The sequence below is a fragment of the Hyaena hyaena genome, unplaced genomic scaffold, assembly GCF_003009895.1.
Source record: "Hyaena hyaena isolate Hyena2069 unplaced genomic scaffold, ASM300989v1 scaffold_761, whole genome shotgun sequence".
NCBI lineage: Eukaryota > Metazoa > Chordata > Mammalia > Carnivora > Hyaenidae > Hyaena > Hyaena hyaena.
Genome location: NW_024081393.1, coordinates 400175 through 423511, shown reverse-complemented (window position 1 = coordinate 423511; position 23337 = coordinate 400175). Strand labels below are relative to the sequence as shown.

At 35.6% G+C, this 23337-nt stretch overlaps 1 protein-coding gene across 7 annotated transcripts in view; it reads left to right on the top strand.

Moving 5' to 3' along the window:
• Positions 1 to 23337, top strand: part of CACNA2D1 (calcium voltage-gated channel auxiliary subunit alpha2delta 1) — a 482620-nt gene that overhangs the window by 239011 nt on the left and 220272 nt on the right. For all 7 annotated transcript variants that reach the window (XM_039218422.1, XM_039218421.1, XM_039218419.1 and 4 more), the window contains exon 4: positions 20232 to 20291. In XM_039218422.1, the coding sequence (XP_039074353.1) occupies positions 20232 to 20291 (60 nt within the window). The remainder of the gene's footprint in view (positions 1 to 20231; positions 20292 to 23337) is intronic.

The following is a 23337-nucleotide window of genomic DNA, read 5'->3' as shown; positions in this document are numbered from 1 at the left end:
GTGATCCTCCTTTGCTTTTAAATCTTTGTGAAATTTACCGTTATATGGTATTCAGTCTTCCATTTCAAACCAATATAAATTAACTTATAGTAATTCCATGCTAATAAAGAAAAAAAAAAACTAGTGGTAATTATTCCCATGGCTGTTTCAATTTAAATGCACTTTTGGAACGGGTAGTGTATGTGTGGACGAAGCTAGTGAATCTTTAATGGAGAAAATTTTAAGCTCTCTTAGCCCAGCAGGGAAGAATTGAGGCACAAATACAGCCTGCTGCATCTTTATGGAGTCCCACTCAGGAATCTCTGTTACTCTGCTTAACCATTAAATAATCTCATTAATAGTCTGCCTATATGTTAAGTAAGAGACCAGACCACTGTATGCCCAATATTTCTCTGATACGGTTGAAATCAATGGACTCCTAAAAACCTAATTTTCTTTACTGTTATTCAGAAAGTAGACCTTGTGGCAAGTTCCTACCAGTGATACTTTTCAACGGCATATTCTCTTATTCTCTGAGACAAATTGGTGCTGTATCAATTTATTTGGCATTCACTAAGCCAAACAATATGCCTTAAATATGAACACCATATTTTGTTTTCACCATTTTACCCACCAGATACCATTTTCTTTGTCTGCTAAATTTCTGTTTTGTTTCCTTCCTTCTTTACAAATCCATTTAATCAAAACTGATATTCTCTGAGCATATTTTCTATTCTGTTATATATATTTTTTTCCTTTTGGTATTTTCTCCTGTTAGATGATGATGTTCCGTGATCTGGACATGAAGTTTAGCTTCACAGGTGTCACAGCATTCAACAAAGTTCCTAAAATCCAGTTTTACTTGTAGAAAGTACGTGATCATGAACATATGCTAATTGGTTTGACTGACTAATCCGATTTTAATTTGTTGATGACTCTCAGCTATATCCTCAGAAATCTTGAGTGTTGCTATCTTTTTTCTTACTATGTTTACCTTTATATGTATAAGTTATCTTTTGACCTTCTCTGATGTTGCCGTTGAAAGGATTCTCATCTACACATATTGCTGGTATAATAAACACTATCAGACATTGTCCTTATTTCTGCTGTTAATTTTCTACCAGATGAATTTAAATTAGTCTGTATTTTTCATTCCTACTCTGTACGGTAGATCATTTCTGTGTTTGCTATTCTATGATACTTAAAAGAATTCCAATTTAATAAGCTTCCATATAGTTTTAAATTTCGAATCACTAATCCTTTTGGAAATGCATTCATTTCATGGATTATTATGGTACTTACCTTCAGCCTTTGAGATTGATTGAGAGTAGAGATCTCGATTTCATTTACATTCAGTTTAAAATAAACTCAGTTTTTTTAAGTTTTCACCAAATCATTTTTTCACTCTACCAGATTTTTGATTACTGATATGTATTTATTTAAAAAACTTTTTTAATGTTTATTTTTGAGAGAGAGAGAGAGAGAAAGAGAGAGAGCAGAGGAGGGTCAGAAAGAGAGGGAGACACAGAATCCGAAGCAGGCTGCTTCCTCTGAGCTGTCAGCACAGAGCCTGATGATGTGGGGCTCAAACTGATGGACCGCAAGATCATGATCTGAGCCGAAGTTGAACGCTTAACCTACAGAGCCACCCAGGCGCCCCTACTGATATGTATTTAAAGCCAGATATTTGTAACGGTTAAATACATGGGCTTGTATAAAATCATGTATTATTGTTTGTGACCTTAAAAATAGATCAGGCATTATGGAAGGAAAAGACAACTTTTTAGAGATCTAGTATTTACTGAATCCATTAAATCTTAGGTGGGTTATGTTTGTTGTGACATTACACCTTTACCGTAAACTTGTGAGGATACTTGAGATCACTGTCTCCTTTTTACGGTGGAAGAAACCATGATTTAGAAATTTAAATTACGTGCAAGAGCCATAGTTAGAATTAAAATCTGTGTCTGAATCCATCGTGCATTTTTCTAAGATATATCATATCGTCATATAGAGATATATACTCTTTGGCTGTTATGGTTGCTCTTAGATCAGTTCTCTAGAAATCTTGCTTTCTATTCATTCCATTCTCTTTGTCCTAACATGTTCCCCATCCTGGAAATAAAAATAAGGTATAAAAACTTTAAAAACCATCTTTACCCAAACATTTCTTTGTGACAGTTTCTGGATATAATAACCTCCTCTTTTTTGAGATATAATTTTTAAGTAATCCCTAAATCCAGCGTAAGACTTGAACTCATGACTCTGAGGAATGTAGTCACATGCTCTACCGCTCTACCTATTGAGCCCTCCAGGCACCCCATGGATGTGATAATAACTTTCTATCTCTGTCTTCTATCTCTGCTAAACTTCTTAGCCTATTGTGGGTTGCACACACCCCAGTATTGCCAGTGATGGGAAATACCCTGCACCCTTTGTTTTGCTTTGCTCTTAATATACATCGAAGTTACACTACTTTGTGCTTTTAGTCTCTCACAGAGATTTTGGTGAAATAATTTTTAGTATTTTTTTTTCAGTCCTAGGAGTCTGGGATAAGATTGATTAGAAACTTCATTCAGAATTAACCTTTTCCTCATTTCCCAAATAAAGCTTTCCCTTTTATAGCAAATGTGTTTGTGTCTATTTTCCCTTTCCTTAGGGCTTTCTTTTCTTGAAAACTCTGAAATACTTTGGGTAATAAATTCTGCAGAAGCATCCCATCCACTCTTCCTAGCGTTGTCAGGGTGAATAGAGTTTCTGTATCCAAACTAAGTACAGTTCTTCTCTTCCCCTTGCCTTTTTATGGTATCATAGACCTCTCTGGAAGGATTAAGAGCCAGTAGAGTGTCAGAGGAGAACATCCTACTTCTACAATATTTTTTATTTGTTTGTTTTGATCTGATTCTTTGTTCCATTATTGTCATTTTAACTGACAGCTAATTTTGAGTTACCAGGGTGGGCAATGGTTTCTAATTTTTAGGTACGCAGCTTTAACTCATTTGGCCTATTGTACTAACTTGTGAATGCTGTAGCAAGGCAGTGGAGTGAGGGGAGAAAAATAAAATCAGCTGTAAAACAATGCTACTAATTTAGAAAATGAAGAAAAATCAAGTGCTTAATTTTTTAATACATGTCTGATTTACAGGCGCTTGGGTGGCTCACTGGGTTAAGCATCCCACTCTAGCTCAGGTCATGATCTCACTGTTCCTGATTTGGGGCCCTGCATCAGGCTGTCTGCAGTCATCATGGAGCCTGCTTGGGGTCCTCTCTCCCCTTCTCTCTCTGCCCCCCCCCCCCATGCTCGTGTGCCTGTGTCTCTCTCTTTCAAAAATAAACAAACGTGTAAAACAATACATATCTCTTCTACTCTCCACTGTCTATGGATTCAGAAGAAAATGATTACTCTTTGTTTATAGTGTATCTTCTGTAAAGACAAACTATGTTGAGAGCATGTTCTGTAACTTTTTTTCATGTGGTTGAATAAGGGCAAAGACTCTGGAAAAAGTAGCCACAATAAATGCCTGCTCCTCCACCACTTTCTCTTTGCCATGCCCCTTATCGGACTTATCCCATCTGTCTTTCTTACAAACTTAGTAGATACTTTCATTAGCTTCATTTAGAGATGAGTGGACAGACTTTAAAGAGTTTAAGTCGACCTGCATTTCTGGCTCTCTGAAGTCTGTTTACTCTTATGTAAAAAGAGTGTCTACCAAGTTTGTAGGAAAAAGATAGGATAATTCCTCTAAGATGCTTGATAAAGAGTAAGTATTCAAAAGATGTCATCCCTTAATTGGTATTTAGATCTTATTATAATGGTCAACTGAGATGCTACCTGTAAAAGAAATTTTATAAATTGTAAAAAGTGACATTACATTTTAACCATCATTCTTAATAGGATATCACATGCGTTGTATAATGAATATACAATTTTAATTTTTCTTAGCAAAAAAAAAAAGGGCTTCTTGAAATTTCTACTTGAGAGCCAAGGCTTAAAAATGTCATTTCTTGGAAGTTATATCTACAAAGTATGAGCAGAAAAATATGAAATAATAGTGTGCAAATTATTAGGAGTATTTTGATAATGTCAGTTACTGGAAGCTTTTTACTGAGATCCTTAAAAGCTCACTTGAGAGGGGCACCTGGGTGGTTCAGTCAGTTAAGTGACTGACTCTTGGTTTTAGCTCAGGTCATGGTCTCACAGTTCAGGAGTTCAAGCCCGGCATTGGGCTTTGTGTTGACAGAGCAGAGCCTGCTTGGGATTCTCTCTCTCCTGCTCTCTCTGCCCCTCCCCCACTTGCTCATGCTCTCTTGCTCTCTTTCAAAAAAAAAAAACCAAAAAAACAAAAACACACATACACACATACACACACAAAAGAAAACAAACAAACAAAACCTTGAAAACCTGGAGAAATAATAACAGTATTCCTTAAGTTAAAGAGAAATATAAAGAACTATTGGATATTTTACAGCAAATCCAAAAGCACATTCTCTAGAATAGGAGGAATCAGGAATGGCATTATTTTTTCCGATTTGCAGTAGGATGATGTTTTTGATATTTAATAACCCAATAAATTTTATATTTTACCAGTTTGACTGATTTACACATCTTCGTGATTTTCCAAGTGTTAGGAAAAATTATACAATTCCGGAAGGAACATACAGTCCACACTTTTATTCACCAGAGTGTGATACATTCACTCCCAAGGTATTAACAAAAATGAAAAAGAAAAGGACTGTTTCCATAGCAACATTAGCAAAACAGAAAATTTGCCTACTGTCTAAGCCCACCCACTCACCAAACTGGAAGCCTGTGAGAATTAATTAAGCTCAAAGGTAAATTATTTAAAAGCGAAAAGAAATTAAGATAACATGGGAAGAAGAATGATAAATTGTTTACAACCAGTCAGTGTCGCCTGAGGTAAAGGAAACACATCTCCTTTGATATAATAAGAATCAAAGGGAAGGTTAGCAAGAGGAAGAGAACTGGAGGTGGCAAATCACTGTGGTAAAATTAAAAGGATGGAAGTTGGTTGAAGGAGATACACTCTGACAGCATCTCGGGTGCACTGCTGTGTGTGTAGATCATAGCGATGTACACCTGTTTGATTGTAACCTTCAGTATAATATTCTCATATTAGAATAAAAATAATATCCTTATTCCCTTCTTGATTCAGAATAGCTGATGTTGAGGGGCGCCTGGATGGCTCAGTCCTTTAAACATCTGACTCTTGGTTTCGGCTCACATCGTGCTCTCGTGGTTTGTGGGATCGAGCCCTGTGTTGGGCTCTGCGCTGAACGCACAGAGCCCACTTGGCGATTCTCTTTCTCTCCCTCTCCTGTTCATCTCTCTCTCTCTCTCTCAAATATTTTTTTAAAAAATAGCTAATACTGATAAAGATGTCACTTTTGTGTTTGCTTGGCAAAAATCATGAAGTCCCTAAACAATCCTATGAAATGGGTATTATAATCTCTGTTTTACAGATGAAAGACAGAAGAGCAGAGAAATGAAATAACTTGTCCCATACTTTAAAAACTCAATACGTGTTTTATGGCTTCCTGAATTATTTTTAAATAAGTCTTATACATGATTTTAACGAAAAATGAAAACTGACTTCCAAATTATATTCAGAATAGCTGAGGGAGCAGATTATGTAATATTTTGAGTTACCACGACGTATTAAGATGCTATTGTATTTACTGGTCATTGAAATGTTTGTGCAGTAGCAGCTCTTGTTAATTATCTATTCAAAGTGTCGTTCTGAGGCAGTGGAAGGTAGTGGATGTCTGTCGAATTGATTTGAAGAGTTAATAAACCCATCTGTTTCAAAACTCTTAAATTATGGTAAGGAAATATAGTGGTAAATACTTTAGGGATTATCAAATGTTGAAAGATAAATGATATATGAAAAAAGAAGTGATATTTTACCCAAAGGATAAACCTTTTAAATTAGTTTCCACTATAGGATAGCAAAATAAATTTGATAAACTTTTTTATCTGCCCTTCCTGCTAATCTCTTTTTTCTCACTTTGTTGCTACATATATGAACTTACATGTATCTGTATGTGAAACATGGTAAATTATAAATATGTATTGTTTTTGTTGTATGTATTTATATATATTCTTGCCTCTTGTTATGGTCTTTGAAGAGCTGAAGCCTTTATATTCACCTTCTGTTCTTTCTTAAAAAGAAACAAACAAAAATAGTAGAAATAAAGTAACAAAAAATAAATTACAAAGGTAATTTTCATCTGTTATACATTTTTATTACATCAGTTTGCATAATGTTCAACTAAATCGTGTTTGGGTATTTTCATAAACTAATGAAATCCACAAGAACTCTGATACCTTTTTTGACTTAAAGGCAGGCAGAGCCTCACACAAATCACCTGACAATGAAAAGTGGCCTTTCCATATCTCTTTCTTTCATTTATTTGATTTTTTAAAATTTTATTTTTTTAAGTAAGCTCTACACCCAACATGGGGCTCAAACTCACAACCACAAGATCAAAAGTTGTACTCTCCATCAACTGAGCTAGGCTGCTGCCCCCTTTCCCTTCTTTTTAAAGTGTTTGGGTACTCAATCAGTTTTTGTATATTATCTGACTCCTACAAAGGTTTGAGTGTTTTCTTATAAGTATAATAATTATCCCCTTTCTACCTTGTAGAAACTTTTGTGCTTTATGCTTTATTTGACAATCACCATATTAAAATGAAACCCTTAACCTTACACAAGTTTCTATAAATTTAAGTAGTGGGCTCCCAAGATCTAAGCCGGTTTAAGCCCACATAATATCCCCTATCCAAGAAAGGAAGGAGGGAAGGAAGGAAGGGAAGAAGGAAAGGCAGGAGAGAGGGAGGAAGAAAGGAAGGAAATCGGCAGGTAGGAAGGAAATTGGGAGGAAGGAAGGAAGGAATTATAAAGAGTATAAATACAAAGTAATGTGTTTCAATGACGCTTTGCAGAGAAGAAATATAAAACGAGAAGATAAAATTTTGAAAGTTGTAAAGTCCAGTTTTATTAATGCCAATCCTTTATTTTAGGACATTTTCTTGAGGATTCATGACATTTTTACAGTTTCTGTATACATTTAATATTTTATTTGTAACATAGTATGCATTTGTTTTACAAATATTGTCAAAAAGGCAAATATTTTCCCTGCTATTATTTTAGTTGTTTTGAAATTAACATTAATTGTCTCGAAGTTACTATGATAGTAACAGTAAAACTCTAAATCACGATTAACCTTCTAAATTGGTATCTATCCAGATAGGGACTTTAGGCTCACACCCTCAACTCCAGTCTGTCTGACTCATCAGGTTTATTTGGTCAAGATACGTGCTTTAGAACAAATACTTTGTTGATACAGTTCCCACAGCTGTAAGAGCTTGCTGTTAAGATAATACCAATTTCCGTTTGAACAATACTATGAATTTGCATTTTAGACAAGTGCTTCTCAAACTTTAGTGTGCATTAGAATCACCAGATCTTGTTAAAGAATAGACTGCTAGGACATAACCCAAGAGCTTGTGATTCAATAGGCCTATGGCGGGATCTGTGAATTTGCTTGTCTAACCAGTTCCCAAGTGATGTTGTCCAGCTGGTTTGGCATACTTTGAGAAGCACTGTTCTAGAGACACAAGACACCTAAGCAGGGTGAAAATGCATGCTCAGTAAAGAACCGAGGATAAGGGGCACCTGAGTGGCTCAGTCGGTTGTGTCTGACTCTTGGTTTACTCTCAGGTCATGATGATATCATGGTTCATGAGTTCAAGCCCTGTATTGGGCTCTGGGCTCACAGCACAGAGCCTGCTACGGATTCTGTCTCCTTCTCTCTCTGCCCCGCATCTGCTCGTTCTCTCTCTCTCTCTTTCTCTCTCTCTCTCTCCCTCTCCCTCCCTCCCTCCCTCCCTCTCTCTCTCTCAACATTAAAAATTAAGAAAGAAAAAGAACTGAGGGTAAAATAAATGGGATATCAGTTAAATGGTGGTGAGAGTTTGAAGGTATGGAGATAGGTCAGTGAACATTTTTATGGAAGCCAACTCAATCAGATGTGGTAGGTCAAGGAATGAGATTTTTACCCCTTTTTGTAAGCTAACAAGCTCTATGACCACAGTTTCAGAGATTGAGAAGACTCCTTGAGTCAGGCATAATGGCCCTGATGATTTCCAGCATAGCAGAGGGCCTGGGCTCCATGTACATATGAGTTACTCCTGGACCTCAAGTCCAATGGGGTCATTCTGAATAGCCCAAGTGGACACGGCATATGCTGTGATTTGTGTCACAGCTGAGGAACCCTGGCTTAGGAAACCCCAATCTTTTCAAAGGGAGCCTACCAGAAAACCTGCCTAACTTTTGCCCTGCATAATTATTTTCATTTTCTTGAGCAAAAAATAAATCTGATTTCTGCCCTGCAGGGAGTTACTCGCTCTATCTTCCAAGGCTGTTTGCTACACAAACATTCTAGAAAAGATACTCTAGAGCAGAGGCTCTGCTTGCCTCTGTTCACATGACATGCAGAAACATGAAAGACCCATGGAGAATTGTCTCCCAACATGGTGATTGGAATTAGGACAAATTCAGAGCGAACAATCACAACAGTTCTGACGGTTGTAGTCTCAGCAAAGTTATGCCCCATTGATGACTTTCTTTATTCTGGATTTTTCCCCCTGAGGTAGTGAAGTATATGTAATCTTTCTTGGTGACAACAACTTCAAGACTTTCAGCTTATTAACTTTATAATTTCAGTCACTTCTTTTTCCTTCAATTTTTAATATGTGGTGGCTTCCATTTTTTTCAGGACTTTACAATCACCCTTAAAATACAACATGACATATGCGCTACTAGAATCCTTCCTTTATAGTTTAAAAAATTGAGGTAAAAAGGTGTTATTTAACTTACTATTGGTCACATGTCTACCAAGTGGTGGAGCTATTTTCACTAGACTGTATTCTTTTATTGTTGTAAGTACTGAAAAATAATTGCTAGATGTGTAATTATGATGTCATGTAAAGATGTGAAATGGCCAAGTCAGGATGCCTTAGATTCAGTATTTGATATATCTGAAGGCAGTTTGTTGGTAGGCAGAGTGGTTGAAAGCCTTGGGAATTCCCATGATATAGTAAACAGAATTCAGTTCTCAACTGAGGGTATGTTTGTATTACCTGAGTATGTGATTTCCTTATGTAAAAGTTTGATGTTGTAGTTTACTTATGTGGGACTCTGGAGCAGACTATCACAGAAATAAATAGGGCTACACTAGTTTTAGAAAATGTTTTTTTTTTTGTTGCTGTTTTTCTTTCCTTTTAAGCACTGATCAAATTCTCTTCCTTCTCTACACAGATTCTTTCTTGAGTTTCTGAATCTGCACTGGTGCTCAACATTTAGACACTACAGCAATGAATGGATTATAGATTAATTCTGGAATCCTAGAATGGAATCACATGGATTAGCCTGGATTCCTGCCACATTTTACTAATCCATAGCCAAATTTCACTAATATTTTTAAGGATTAGGTGACAATGAATCAACTCGGGAATTTTTGAGAATTACATAATGATTGTATTAGTCTCGCAAGATGCTTATCATGTAGGAAGACAGCTTTTGTGGCCTCTCAAAGTGTCATGATAATGAATGATGATAATTTAGTGAACCTTGTTATAAATATTGAGGAAACTGAGATAAAACCTTGAAAATACTTGGAAATGATTATTGCCACATTTTCAACACACATTTAATTGAGTGCCTGCTCTTGCTACACACTGTGTGAGATATTGGAGGTGTACGGATGGGAAAGAACTGCATCCTAAATCTAATGAACTCACAGTTAGTGGTTTGTTGAGAGAGAGAAAGGAAAATAGAGAGGGTGAGAGGGGTGAGTATAGTATTGTGTGGCACTAATTAAAGGCAGTGGGCTACTTTTATTGATTTCCATTAAATTATGCTTCTATTTAGAACAGCATTTCTCCAAGAGTAATTAAATCCCTATGTCTAATGTAGCTAAAGTGTTATCCTCTAGAAAAGGATTTGCAAGATTTAGTCCCAGGAAAAGGTATATTGTATTAAACATGTAGGTTTTTAGGAATGACACCATGTATAGGAATCAGAACCTTTTGGGGAGTCTGCATGGCTCAGTCGGCCGGGCGTCTGACTTATGGGTTCGAGCCTGCATCAGGCTCTGTGCTGACAGCTCGCAGCCTGGAACATGCTTCGGATTCTGTGTCTCCATCTCTCTCTGCTCTTCCCCACTCATACTCTTGTCGCTCTCTATCTCTCAAAAATAAATGTGAAAAAAATCAGAGCCTTTGGATGGTGGTGGGTTAAGTGGTTCTGTATGAGATAGAACCTGTTGAACAAGCTTTTCTGGTGATTCTTTGCAGGCTTCACTGTGTAGAGCTGATACAGAAATTAATTCAGTCAAGTGGTCTTTTATTTTAAGGGGCTCCTGGCTGACTCAGTTGCTGGAGCATGCGACTCTTAACCTCAGAGTTGTGAGTCCAAGACCCACATTGGGTGTGTAACCTACTTCAAAAATGTTTCTTTAAATCTTTTATTGTATTTTATTTTATTGTATTGTTTGGTGCTGGCAGAACCCCCCCCCCCAAAAAAAAAGGTAGTATAATCAGTTGTGTATAATTTACTTTCACTATGACCAAAAAGAGTTTTGCTGTTCTTACCAGATGACATCTCCTTTACCCTGGCTTCTGTATTCCAAGAGTCTGCCAATTTATTTGGCACTAATTGTATCTCTGAAGATTAGACTTGAAGATTTGTGGTTAAATTCAAAAGCATTTCCTGAATATGGCAGATCCAGGCTGAAATCTGTACAACATGATCCAGAGGGCATGTTCCAAAAGATATTTTCACTGGGCCATTAAGAGAAGAATAAATGCTGATTCTTTATTCCAGCCTGCCTTGATTACAGCAGTTTTTATTTATATGTTTTTGGGCATATTATATTCCCTTAAAGCTTGCACTTGAAAGAAAAGCAGTGTTTGTATTATCAAATTTTTATTTCACATAGCTTGGAATCAAATCAATTATAAGAAAATGATAGGTTATGAGAAAGAATTAATAAGTAGCCTTACTTGCATCTTTTACAGTATAGGACTTATGTGATTTAGCTTAATATAATCACAAATTAATGTTTTACTATTCTTTTCTGTCATGATTCCAGTATTTACAGGAGTGTGAAAATATTTGAATAGATGTAAATAATAACTACATACTTTATTTCACTTGGTCAGTTTATTAATGAAAAATTTTAATTAAACTATATATTAAAAGTCATATATTACGTAGCCCATTCTGTTTCTCTTAATAAACGATAGTCAAGACAGCCAACTTCTTTTTTTCTCCTCAGTAAACTCAAATAGATGATCTTGTGCAAGATATTTTATCAGGGTCTGTTAGAATTTTTTAAATCACTGGAATATATTTTTCTAAATTAAAATAGGATTTTATTAAAAATGTATCTTTTGTGTCTTGGAATCCATTTGGGATTGCTCTGCTAGAAAAATAAAAGTGAGTTTGAAAAAATAGAAAGATAATGATTATAATTATGTGCTCATGTTTCATGTCATTAAACAAAAGCAGAAAGTCTGCAGAAGCGTATTTTAAGCAAGCATAAGTAAAACATAAAAACAGCATTTAGTTATCTTTGTAAGCATGGACTTTGTAACCCATAGCTCCTTAGTGAGTAGGAATTGACATGTCTTTGGATGTGTCATTTTGCATAAGGGTTGATTTAGCTTCTTTCAGACTGCATGAACAGTGCCTTTGCAGAAAGAATAACGATCTCTTGATGGAGAGAGAGAAGAAATAAGTGTGTTCTAATGACGAAGATACATTAGATGCTTGGAGGTGTGGTGTTAAAAAGCAGCCTTAGAAATAGCTCCAGCTTTGTTTCCCTGAGAGTTCTAGGCATTGTCTTTACTTTCCAAAACCTTCAGCAAACCATTTCTCAAAACTCATTGACATTACATTCTCACTTTCTTTTCTTTCTTTTTTGCGAAGTTTATTTATTTATTTTGTGAGACAGAAAGAGCAAGCAGGGGAGGGGAAAGAGAGAGGGAGAGGGAGAATCCCAAGCAGCCTCCTCATTGTCAGTGCAGAGGCTGATGTGGGGGTGAACCCACGAACCTCGAGATCATGACCCTCGCTGATACCAAGAGTCGGATGCTTAACCACCTGAGGCACCCAGGTGCCCCAGATTCTCATTTTCAGTGTAAACCCATCACTTGCAAGGGTGATGGTTTCTCCTTAGACAAATCATCCCCTCCACCCCCTTGAAGCAGGTGGACTTTCTGTTTGGCATTCAACCTGTATGCAACCTATCAATTAGAAAGAAGAATCAGTAGTGTCAACATCAGCTAACATTTACATTATTAAACAAAATATACTCTAAACAATGTCAAAGGATACAGACCAATTCATTATAGGGATTGCTCTGGGTAGGGAAATTGATCAAGGGAGGTGAAGAAGAATTTCAAGGTTACTTGTAATATTTTATTTCGTACATTAAAGGTTTTAAAGAAAACATTAAAAAGGATAAAGCTGAATTCTCAGTAATGGATTTCAGACTATTTTTCTATGCTTTTCAGTATTTTTAATCACCCCCCCCCCAGATCAAACAAATAAAAAGACTTGTGACTAAAAAGTATTATTGGCTGACAGTACTCCTTTTAGAGTCTTTCCTCTTCGTGGGGCGCCTGGGTGGCTCAGTCACTTAAGCATCAGACTTCATCCCAGGTCATGATCTTGCAGTTTTTGAGTTCGAGCCCTGCGTCAAGATCTGTGCTTCTAGAGCTTGCCTCAGATTCTGTGTCTCCCTTTCTGTTCCTCCTTCCCTCCCTCCCCTCACCACGTCTCAAAAATAAATAATCATTAAGAAAAAAAATCTTTTGTCTTCTTCCGTCAAGTTCCTCCTAATCCTCCTATACGTGCAGTGCAAACATATGATATTTGTCCTTCTCTGCCTGACTTATTTCGCTCAGCATAACACCCTCAAGGTCCATCCATGTTGCTACACATGGCCAGATTTCATTCTTTCTCATTGCCATGTAGTATTCCATGGTATAGGTAAACCACATCTTCTTGATCCATTTGTCTGTTGATGGACACTTAGGCTCTTTCCATGTTTTAGCTATTGTGGAGAGTGCTGCTATGAACTTTGGGGTACACGGGCTCCTATTCATCAGCATTTCTGTATCCCTTGGGTAAATTCCTAGCAGTGCTGTTGCTGGGTCATAGGGGAGTTCTATTGTTAGTTTCCTGAGGAACCTCCACACTGTTTTCCAGAGGGGCTGCACCAGTTTACATTCCCACCAACAGTGTAGGAGGGTGCCCATTTCTCCACATCCTCGCCAGCATCTAGAGTTCTCTGATTTGCTCATTTGCCACTCTGACTGGCGTGAGGTGGTATCTCAGTGTGGTTTCGATTTGTATTTCCCTGATGAGAAGGGATGCTGAGCATCGTTTCCTGTGTCTGTTGGGCATGGAGGAGGGCACTTGTGGGGATGAGCACTGAGTGTTATGTGGAAACTAATTTGACAATAAACTATTTGTAAAAAAAATAAATAAAATAAAATTGTTCTCTGAAAAAAAAATCTTTTGTCTTCTTTAATTTTGAGATATTTCCATTTTTGTTCAAAGTAATACTTTTAAAATTTTGTTCTCTGAGTGGCACAATTTAACAGAAACAAAGTAAAATTAACAAATCTTGTATATTGTAACCATTAGGAATAATCTGTCAATCACTGATCACCTTATGTGTTTGTGTATGTGTGTGCTAGTTTTATAGTATATGGTATAAGGAAGTATATAAATACCCCTTAGAGGCAGGGACTATGTCCTATATTTTTATTCCTTCAACACTTTTATATAGCAAGTATTTAGGAAATATTTAGTGAATAAAAGTAAACATACTGTCTAGGTGTTATCCTAGATTTTTTCCCTCCCAGTCAGGATGTGTATTTACCCGGTGATCACAGTTATCGAGTGTTGAAATGTCCCAGATTCAACTCAACCTGGTTGACTTGTTGGAATTTTATAACTTTTTAATTTCAAATACCAGTCTCCAACCTGATTTCTTCAGCCAACAGATCTTTTTCAAAGTACCATTGTTTTGATAGGAATGCTTAAATGATAGGTAAGCATAAAAGATATGATTTTAAAAACATATAAAGCAATTTCTCTGTATGTTAAGATTTTCACGGTAATATCTTTGTTCACCAGGATGTAGTAAGTTGCTCAAAGGCTTTGATAGAATTCTGCTGGACATATATATTTATACGAATTTTTTAAAGTTTATTTATTTATTTTAAGAGTGAGAGAAAGAGGGAGAAATAGAGAGCACGGGTGGGGCAGAGATGAGGTGTAGAGAGGGAATCCCAAGCAGGCTTTGCGAAATCAGCATGGAATCTGATGCGAGGCTCAATCTCACAAAAAGTGCGATGATGATGTGAGCCAAAATCACAGAGTTAGATGCTTAACTGAGTGAGCCATCCAGGTGCCCCTATGTTTATATGAATTTAAATAAAAATTGCTTATGCATTATTTTATGTGAACTGAGAAAAAACACTGCTTTGTTTCCCATTATTTGCTTATCATTTTTGGAAAGCGAATATTTTTACCTTTTAGATGAGAAACAATATTAGATATGGAAGTAAGGTGTTGTCTATTTGAGGTCTTCACTACTTCCTATCAGCATAAGAAATGCTAAAGAAATGTCACACCTCACTATGTTTTTTCAGTATTTCACAAAATAAAGTGAGAAAGCAGAACACTAATGATCTGCTCTCTTTTCTCATGCTCTTTATGGTAGAAATAAAATAAAATTGAGCTCATTTTATTACCTCCTGCATTAAACCACTATATTCCCTAAATTATTTTGGACCACCCTGTGATTCTATAGGCAAGGGATTTTATGTAGGGCAAGATACAGTGCAAATTTAGGAATCATTAAGATGCTTACATTCATTTCACTCTTATGTGTACATGTTGAAGTGGTCCTCAGTGATTATAGTTCTAATCCTAATGTATGAAGTTAGGTTTGTAAGATTCAAATAGAAGCAAAGCCCACTGAGGTTATTAGCATACAAATAAATAGAAAATATAAAGGTAGATATTTTTCTTAGATGCTGAAAAATGTTACCTCAATTGCCTAAAATCCCACAGTTTGCAAATAGCACCAGAATGGGAAATCAGATCTGTTTGATTGAGAAGTACAAGCCCATCATAATATTATACCTTCAAAGTAATTGCTTGTACCTGTACACTTGTCTTCAAAACATGGAAGTCTGTTCATTCACCTAAGTCGGCTATTTTCAGAAGGTATTGTTAGACCATTCAAATGATTATCCTGATTTTTTCTGATATGTGAAGAAAATTTGATGAAGATAGGCAAAACTCACTAGAGTAATGAAAAAATGGTCAACATAGGCATACACAATAAATGGCTAATCCTTATTGGGGTGTTAACTATTTGTACATTAATTACATAACATACGTATTTTACTTGAATTCTTCTATTGTGTATATCTATTACCTCCTTATTAGAAAGAAAAATCTTAACACACTCTAGCCAAGGAAATTGTTTTGAATTAGAGATGTTTCCTTCAATGATGTTTCTAAGTCAATTCTTGATATTAACATGAGTATCAACATTATTGGAGTCTAACTGAACTGTCATATGATCCTTGAAGGTTTCACTTTAAAGTTATTAAAAGAAAATTCTTTATAATTAAATATTTCATAAAACTTTTATTTTTCACCTGCAATTAACATACAGTCTAGGAAGCTTATTATATACAGGTTTGGAAAATAGTCTGTTTCCAATAGAAACAGTATTTATGTATTGTTTAGGAGAATGATAGATTTCAGTATACACTGTATAATTATACTTTTATTAGACTTCACATCACCGGATAGAATTCAATGCTAGTGGAAGAGATAAGGATATGACAAAAAGTGAAGGTTGAAAATGAATAGGCCTTCAAGGGAGCTGATCTTTCTCTGATCTGATAAACCTCTCCCATTCTCTATTTCTGTTTCTTTCTTTTCTTCTTTTCTTTTTTTTCCTCCTTACAGATCAGTGCATTTCAAAGGCTTTTTCTTTGGTTAGCACTATACTCTCAGGATCTGAGGATAAGACCTATGTAAAGATAGTTCCCCCGGCTGATATATGATTGTGCTGTTTTTGTTTTTAGTCTTTAGTAATTTCAAAAAATTTGCTGGGAAATTTTCCATTAGCCTGAAATAGTTTTCTGCCAGTATTTCTGGTTTTGGTACTACTATGCCTTCATATATTCTCTCAAAGACTGAGGATGTTAACATTTTTTATGGGTTTAATGAAGACTAAAAATCGATTTTGTAGTATGAGCATAAGCTTTGGAGTGAGAAAGCTTAGGCCCAAGTCCTTTTTGTTAAGCTTATGAGTCCTCAAAATAGCCTTGAAATGATTTTCTTTAAATGCTCAAATCAATAGGTAGGTAGGGATTTGTATATTATTAATACATCTATGACGTTGTATATATAGTTATCATTCTCATATACACATGTCAATTTTCATATATACCTAGGCTGTTTTATTTTTTATTTTTAATGTTTATTTGTTTTTGAGAGACAGAGAAGAGTGTGAGCAGGGTAGGGGAGAAAGAGGAGACACAGAATCCGAAGCAGGGCTTGAACTCACGGACCCTGAGATCATGACCTGAGCCTAAGTCAGAAGCTTAACCTACTGAGCCACCGAGGCGCCCCTGCATTTCATTTATAATAAAGAGCAGAATTTAGTTCCAGTTTTCTCTCAGAGGTGCTTAGGCTGAGTTGGGTCTTTTGTGTCTTTTTGTACTTGGTTTGGTTTTAATGTTTGGTACTATCTTAAACTGTACTATAAATTGAATGAGAAAAAATACAATTTCTTTATTCTGAAGTAAGTTATTATGACAGAATATACTTATACAGCCAGTTATGGTTACTATAGCTATAGCTATGGTTATATACTGAGCAGATATTCATGTTTTATTAGGTAGGAATTTTATGTCTTAACACAGTTTGCCATGGCATTTAACGGTAGATCATTGGCTCCAAAAGTAAAATGTCACTTGACCAGAATAGAAGTTAATGAAGGAGTTGAAGTGTCCAAAACACCTGTCAGTGTTCTGTAGGCCATGGCTGGCTGGCCTTTTGCCACAGGAAAGAGCCCCGGGAGCAGCTGTTTGTGCCAACTCCCAAGACAGACTACTTCAGTGAAAAGTTCAGTCTAACTTTACTAGATAAAACAGTTTTCATTAATTTTTAATGAACAAAGAAGTAAACAGGAGTGCCTTTCATGATTTCGCATTTATGGATTTCTGAGCTGGAGATATAAAATTTAGCAACTTTGGAGCTTCAGACCAACCTTTTAGAAGATATTTTTTTTCTTATACATAACCACCTGTCTTTAGGTTTCTACAACCATTTCAGAATCTTGCAATAAATGGGTTTACTTCATAAAATCTGTGTTTAAAAATGTATGTATAATTTTTATTATATATATTGTATATACATATAATATATATAATACTTAGAAATAAAGCCGATTTGAACTCTCCACCTAGGAGAATTGTCTTTTAGAAATTCTTTGCCGTTGTTCAGCTCCCTTTAACTTTTTTCTAGAAATATCTAACTGTGATGATTACTGTCATTATGGTTTATTAAACACAGATTATGTTTATATTGTAAGCCATGGTATTCTGGGTCAGATCAATTAAGTTGTACTTTGTTATGCTCTGCAGAGTCGAGAACAGGGTGGTGGTCAGAGCTGGAGCTTTGAAAAGCATGTCTGGGCCTACGGGGAATGTCCCCTAGTGTGTTCTTTGTGGGACATCTTCCTTGCATGTGTTGTGCCCGGAAAAAATTCAACATCCCCTCCAAGACATAAAGACATGGAAAAGTTCTAATATTTCTTAATTGAAAAAATTAACTTATTTATGTTTTATCCAGTTTTTGTGTTTCAATTCACAAAATGCCTTATGTTTACCATCTGTCCTATACGTAGGAACATTTAGCTCTTTTTATATTGCCCGTTAAAAACAAAGGAAGACTTGTATTCTGAATTTTGGCAAGAATATGCTTCTTGTTTCTTTTCTCCTTTTGTCTTTTCTTTATCTTCCCATCCTACAGTTTTCCTACAAAGAAATTTCTCCCATTTCCATTTACTTTGACATTTTAATCATTTTTTTGCTCGGTTTTCACACTGAATTTGACTTTTTGGCAGTATTGTGAAGTAATATTACTGAATTGTATACACGTTTTCCTTGGTTTTGCTTTTTTAAGCTTTTTGTTTTTGTTAGGGATAGAAAAACTCCTCTGGTTACTCTTCCTGGTCACATTTCTAACATTTACTAGCTCTTCTTCTAATCTGCATCTGCATCTAGTGGCTGATAAACCCAAACCGTTGTCATCTGAAGCACACTGTAGAATTTTCTTTTAAATTCAGCTTAAGAATTCTTAACCTAAGATCGCCCTTTAGGCAGTATTTTATAGCCATCAGTAATCCCTACTTAATAGTTCACAAAGTGAACAGATATGATTTTAAGTAACAGAGAACCGAAGTCACTACTAACATAAAAACTGGCATAAAGGTATGTTGCCGTTATCTAGTGCAGTCGCGACTTCCTTGGGAAGATTATTCACTGAACTATAGTTCATAGTGAAAGATCAGAAACATGAAGCAGTAATCTACTACAAGATTTACAGTTTTCTTTTTTTTTTTTTAATTGTTTTTAATTTTTCAAATTTATTTCTAGGAGAGAGAGAGAGAGAGCGAGAGAGCGTGAGCAGGGGAGGGTCAGAGAGAGAGGGAGTCACAGACTCTGAAACAGGCTCCAGGCTCCGAGCTGGCAGTCAGCACAGAGCCCGACGTGGGGCTCGAACCCACGAACCGTGAGATCATGACCTAAGCGAAAGTCGGACGCTTAACCGACTAAGCCACCCAGGCGCCCCAAGATTTACAGTTTTCTAAAATCTGATTTTTCCTCTCTCTTAAAAATAAGTTTAATATTTATATTTATTATACTACTGGTATCCTCTTCTTTCTGCCACTGTCTTCTAGCTGTTAGATGCAGACCCCAGCTGAACTCAACGTTGAGTTATCCTCTCAGAGGGACATAGTGTAAAAAATGGATTCATAGTTACCTCTCAAAGTTAGCTAGCTAGCATATATATTGCTTACTGCCCTCCAGGCACCCTTGAAAGCACTTTACATGTAATAACTCATTGAATCCTTTCAACAGTCCACGAGGCCAACTTTGGCATTATTCACCTGAAAAAACAGAAGGGATTTAACTTTTCCCAGGTTTCCCCAGCTAGAATGCAGCAAGCTCTGTGTTTCAACGTTGGCAGTCTGCTTTCAGATCTGTGTTCTTCATCGCTAAATGTCACTGTCGCCTATGAAAGCTTATCACATGGAGAGCATAATTGTAATACTGAGAAATACAAAGAGAAAAATCTGAAAACTATTAGAGAAAGAAAAATATAGAATTTATCTCTAAAATGTCATTAGCAGACTGACAGCAGACATGTTATCTCCAACTGAACTTTTAACAGAATAACGTTTTAAAAGTGCTAAAGTAAAAGTCAGGCTAGAATTCTCTAACTACGCTAACATACAAGAGTGAATGTGAAATCAGGCCATTTTCAGATGATGTGAAGATTCTGATAGTTTGGTGCTCACAGGTGATCTCTGAAAGAATTAAGAAAAATGTACTTCTGCAAGAAGGAAACGGTTATATTTTTATGGCTTTTTGTAAAAAAAAATTAATAAGCGATTAAGAAGGTACTAGTTATAGTAACTAGCACATATTTATTTATCTATGTCATTTCCTTTCTACTTATAGAGAAATATATGCTATAAAGATATTTACTAAAGACAAGGTGCTACTAAGATGAATATGCTCTACTTATTAAAGCTTTTTTCCAAAACTGACATGTTAGTCATTGAAAGAAATCACTCAGGTGTCCACATCCTCTGCTGAGAGCAGAGCTAGTAAGCAATTCAAGAATAGTTGTTTATTTATATTACTTAAGAGTTAATACACACGTATCAACTTTAGTAGATTAGATTACTGATAGAGGATTTATGCATCATAAATAAGGAGTTTCTCTTGATTTTTATGTTCTTATAATTGATTTGAAAACCTCAACACTTTATGTATTCACAGGTGTATATTCATGTGATCATTCAAATTCTAAGATGTAATGTTTCCTTTTCAGCGCTTGGCTTTGGAAGCAGAGAAGGTTCAAGCAGCCCACCAGTGGAGAGAGGATTTCGCGGTGAGGACCCGTTTTAGCCACTTAAGTAGTAACCTTTGGTGCTTGATTTTTATGATTACATCAATATTTTTGAGTGATAGAATCTTAAGACCAAAACATAGCTCTGTTTTGTTTCTTTAAAAAATTTGCTTTTGGGTAATTAGGGCCATGAGTTAGTCAATATGTTCTTGCTTATGTTCCATATTAAAACAAGTATTTGGAAATGTTCTCCTATAATCAGATTTATTTATAAAATTATTTTCATCAAAAGAGAATTATAATGTCCAAATAATATTTATGGATATGAATATACTAGTTGAAAAACAAGTTGGATTGAACAACTTTGAGTTTGTAAGAGTGATATGCATATTATAGTCACCTTGGTGGTGGGCAATGTGATTAGAGTGAGAATGAATGAATTAAACTTTCTAAAATTTAATTTGTTTCACTTCAGCTAGATGCAGTCTTTCTTTTACTGTGGTCTACTTTTAGAAGTGCCAGCTTATATTAGCATTTCTGTATATGTTTTTGATAAACTTGTGCTAATCATAAAAATAGCAGGAATTTTCCTTGTAATCAGTTTTGTCTGTTTATTTATCTATCTTTCTTTCATCTGTATTTCCTTCTATCCATCTGTTCATCCACCTATGCATCCATTCATCTTCTTTTTTCTATCTCTATATCTGTGTATCCATCCATATATCTATTCATACATCTATCAGTGGATCCACTCTTTCAACTTACCTCCTCTTATCTATTGATCTATCTTCTTATAGCCAGGGGTATGGTGAAAATCTTTGCCCTCAATAGTTAAGATATTTCTCTTACATATTTGAATTATTTCCTTTATAGTGAAAATCTCTATAGTTTCTGATCGTAGAAAAATCCCATATAACTAATTTTGGGCACGTTTAAAATAGGGTATGAATGACAGCTTTATGTACTATTAAATTGGTTTTAAATGTTTTGTAAACAAAAGTCTCAGATTTGAAGGTAAGAAAGTTGTACTTCAAAGAACGCAAAATTGAGGTTTAGGAATTAGCACTTTTACTTTATATTAGCATGATTATGTTGTATGTCAAAGGAAAATATACTATACGGTATGGCATTCATTTATAATGTATGATAATGGTTAGTCTTCTGTGCGTAGTGCTACCAATATTATATAGTTTACTATCTTTTCCACAAATTTCTATTTCTTAAACAAATACTTAGTCTACCTACTGAAGACTCTATTTGACTGTTGTCAGTTTGTTCTTTTATTAAATTGTTCACATACCCTGAGTTGTTCCTGTCATGTAGATACAGGCTTAGTCTGTAATCATTTATCATAGCTAAGTTAAGAAAGATCAATTTATCATCCATAATATGTAAAGAAAAATGCTGGTTAAGTTAGAAATAGAGGTTTGATTGTTGAGGGCAGATTGTAAACTAATCCAATGAAGGGCTTTACAATCTTGTTAGTTTCTTTTAGATGAAAGAAAAACGCTAAAGTTGAACTTTTTGTTGTCATTTCACAAATAGACAGAAAGCAGCCACACTAATTTGCCCAAATAAATATCCTTTTGGTTAATTAATATTAAATGGGAATTGCTCTTTTCTTTACAAGTCAGAGATAGTATAGGAAAGGAAGTATAAAGACATAGCAGGTATAAAGCTAGACCACATTTGCCGCTTAGTGTTAGGATAGTACACTTGTTGTCTTGGTTTAAATTTTGAGTTAGTTTTAATTCTGAGAATTCAAAAAAACCCATTAAATTCACACAAATCAGCATTTGTAATATGTTCCATTACGAAAAGTTCATAAACTTTTCTTTGTGTTAAAGGAATTTGGTAATATTTCTCGGTCATCTATTAGTTATATGTCTTTTTTTAGTTTCCTTAGGAGAAGTAATGTGGTAAAGAATAAAGTGCCAGGCAGGGATGTAGTAATGCCTTTCTACCATTGGTGGTGTTTTACTTAACTATTATATTATAGCTTTGGGGTTGTAAGAGTTTCTTGCCCAAGTTTATTGTAAACTCTTTGATATTGTAAAATCATTAACACTAAATCAGCATTTGGGCAAAGCTGTAATCCTCCTTGCAGAAATAATGGGCAGCCATTGTAGCTGAGCTGAGTAACTCCCAATGCATGTTCACTGTGACCATGTTTTACTGAATTCAAGCCATCATCAATTGTAAGGCACCCTCTTATTTATGTATTGCTAAGAAAGGGGAAAAATCCAATTAAATTATGATGCACAAGCAATTTTAAGATGTATTCTTATCTGTCAGACATTAACATGTGAAAAAATTTACCTTGAAACGTCACCCCTGTTATCTACTTTATCAGTGCCCGTCCCCAAACGGTAGCACTGCCAGGGTGAGTCATGTAACAGGACGAATTGGTCGCACAATGACACTAAATCATATACAGTTAAATAGAAAATAAGCGGTTTTCTTTGTGTTAGGAGTTCGTGGCGAATAGTGACCACCGTGTAAGAGAATTCTTGAACAAATTCTGTTCTTAATTTCCCCCTAGATTACCTCACAATTTATTTAGGCCCTATGAACATATTGATTGACAGAAAAAGAGATTGTTAAAAGGAAAACAAGTTAGTCCACTTTAGAGCTCTGTCAACTCATTTCCTGAGTGCCCTCCTTGAAGGACTGTAAACAGTGTTCACAGAGCACGAATTGGTCACAGTTTGCACACTGAAAATGGATATTTTCTATATCTTAACCAGGCCAGCCATACCTGGTCTTACAGTAGTCCTTCCTATTTCGAGAGCTCTTTGAAATGCCTTAAGTTATTTCATGTTTGAAGAGTAGAATGTGAATGCAGATTGCCTAACCTTCAGATTCAAAGACCGCAAAAATAAGAGACATTTTCCCCTTTTCGTTCCCCCTGCCCTGGGAAATCAGATGATACTTCAGTTCCTATATGTACCAAGGTTAAACAACCGTCCAAGCCATAAGACAAATCAAATTTAATTTTTTTAAATGTTTTATTTATTCCTGAGAGAGAGAGAGACAGGGTGAGCAGGGGAGGGTCACAGAGAGAGCGAGACACTGAATCTGAAACAGG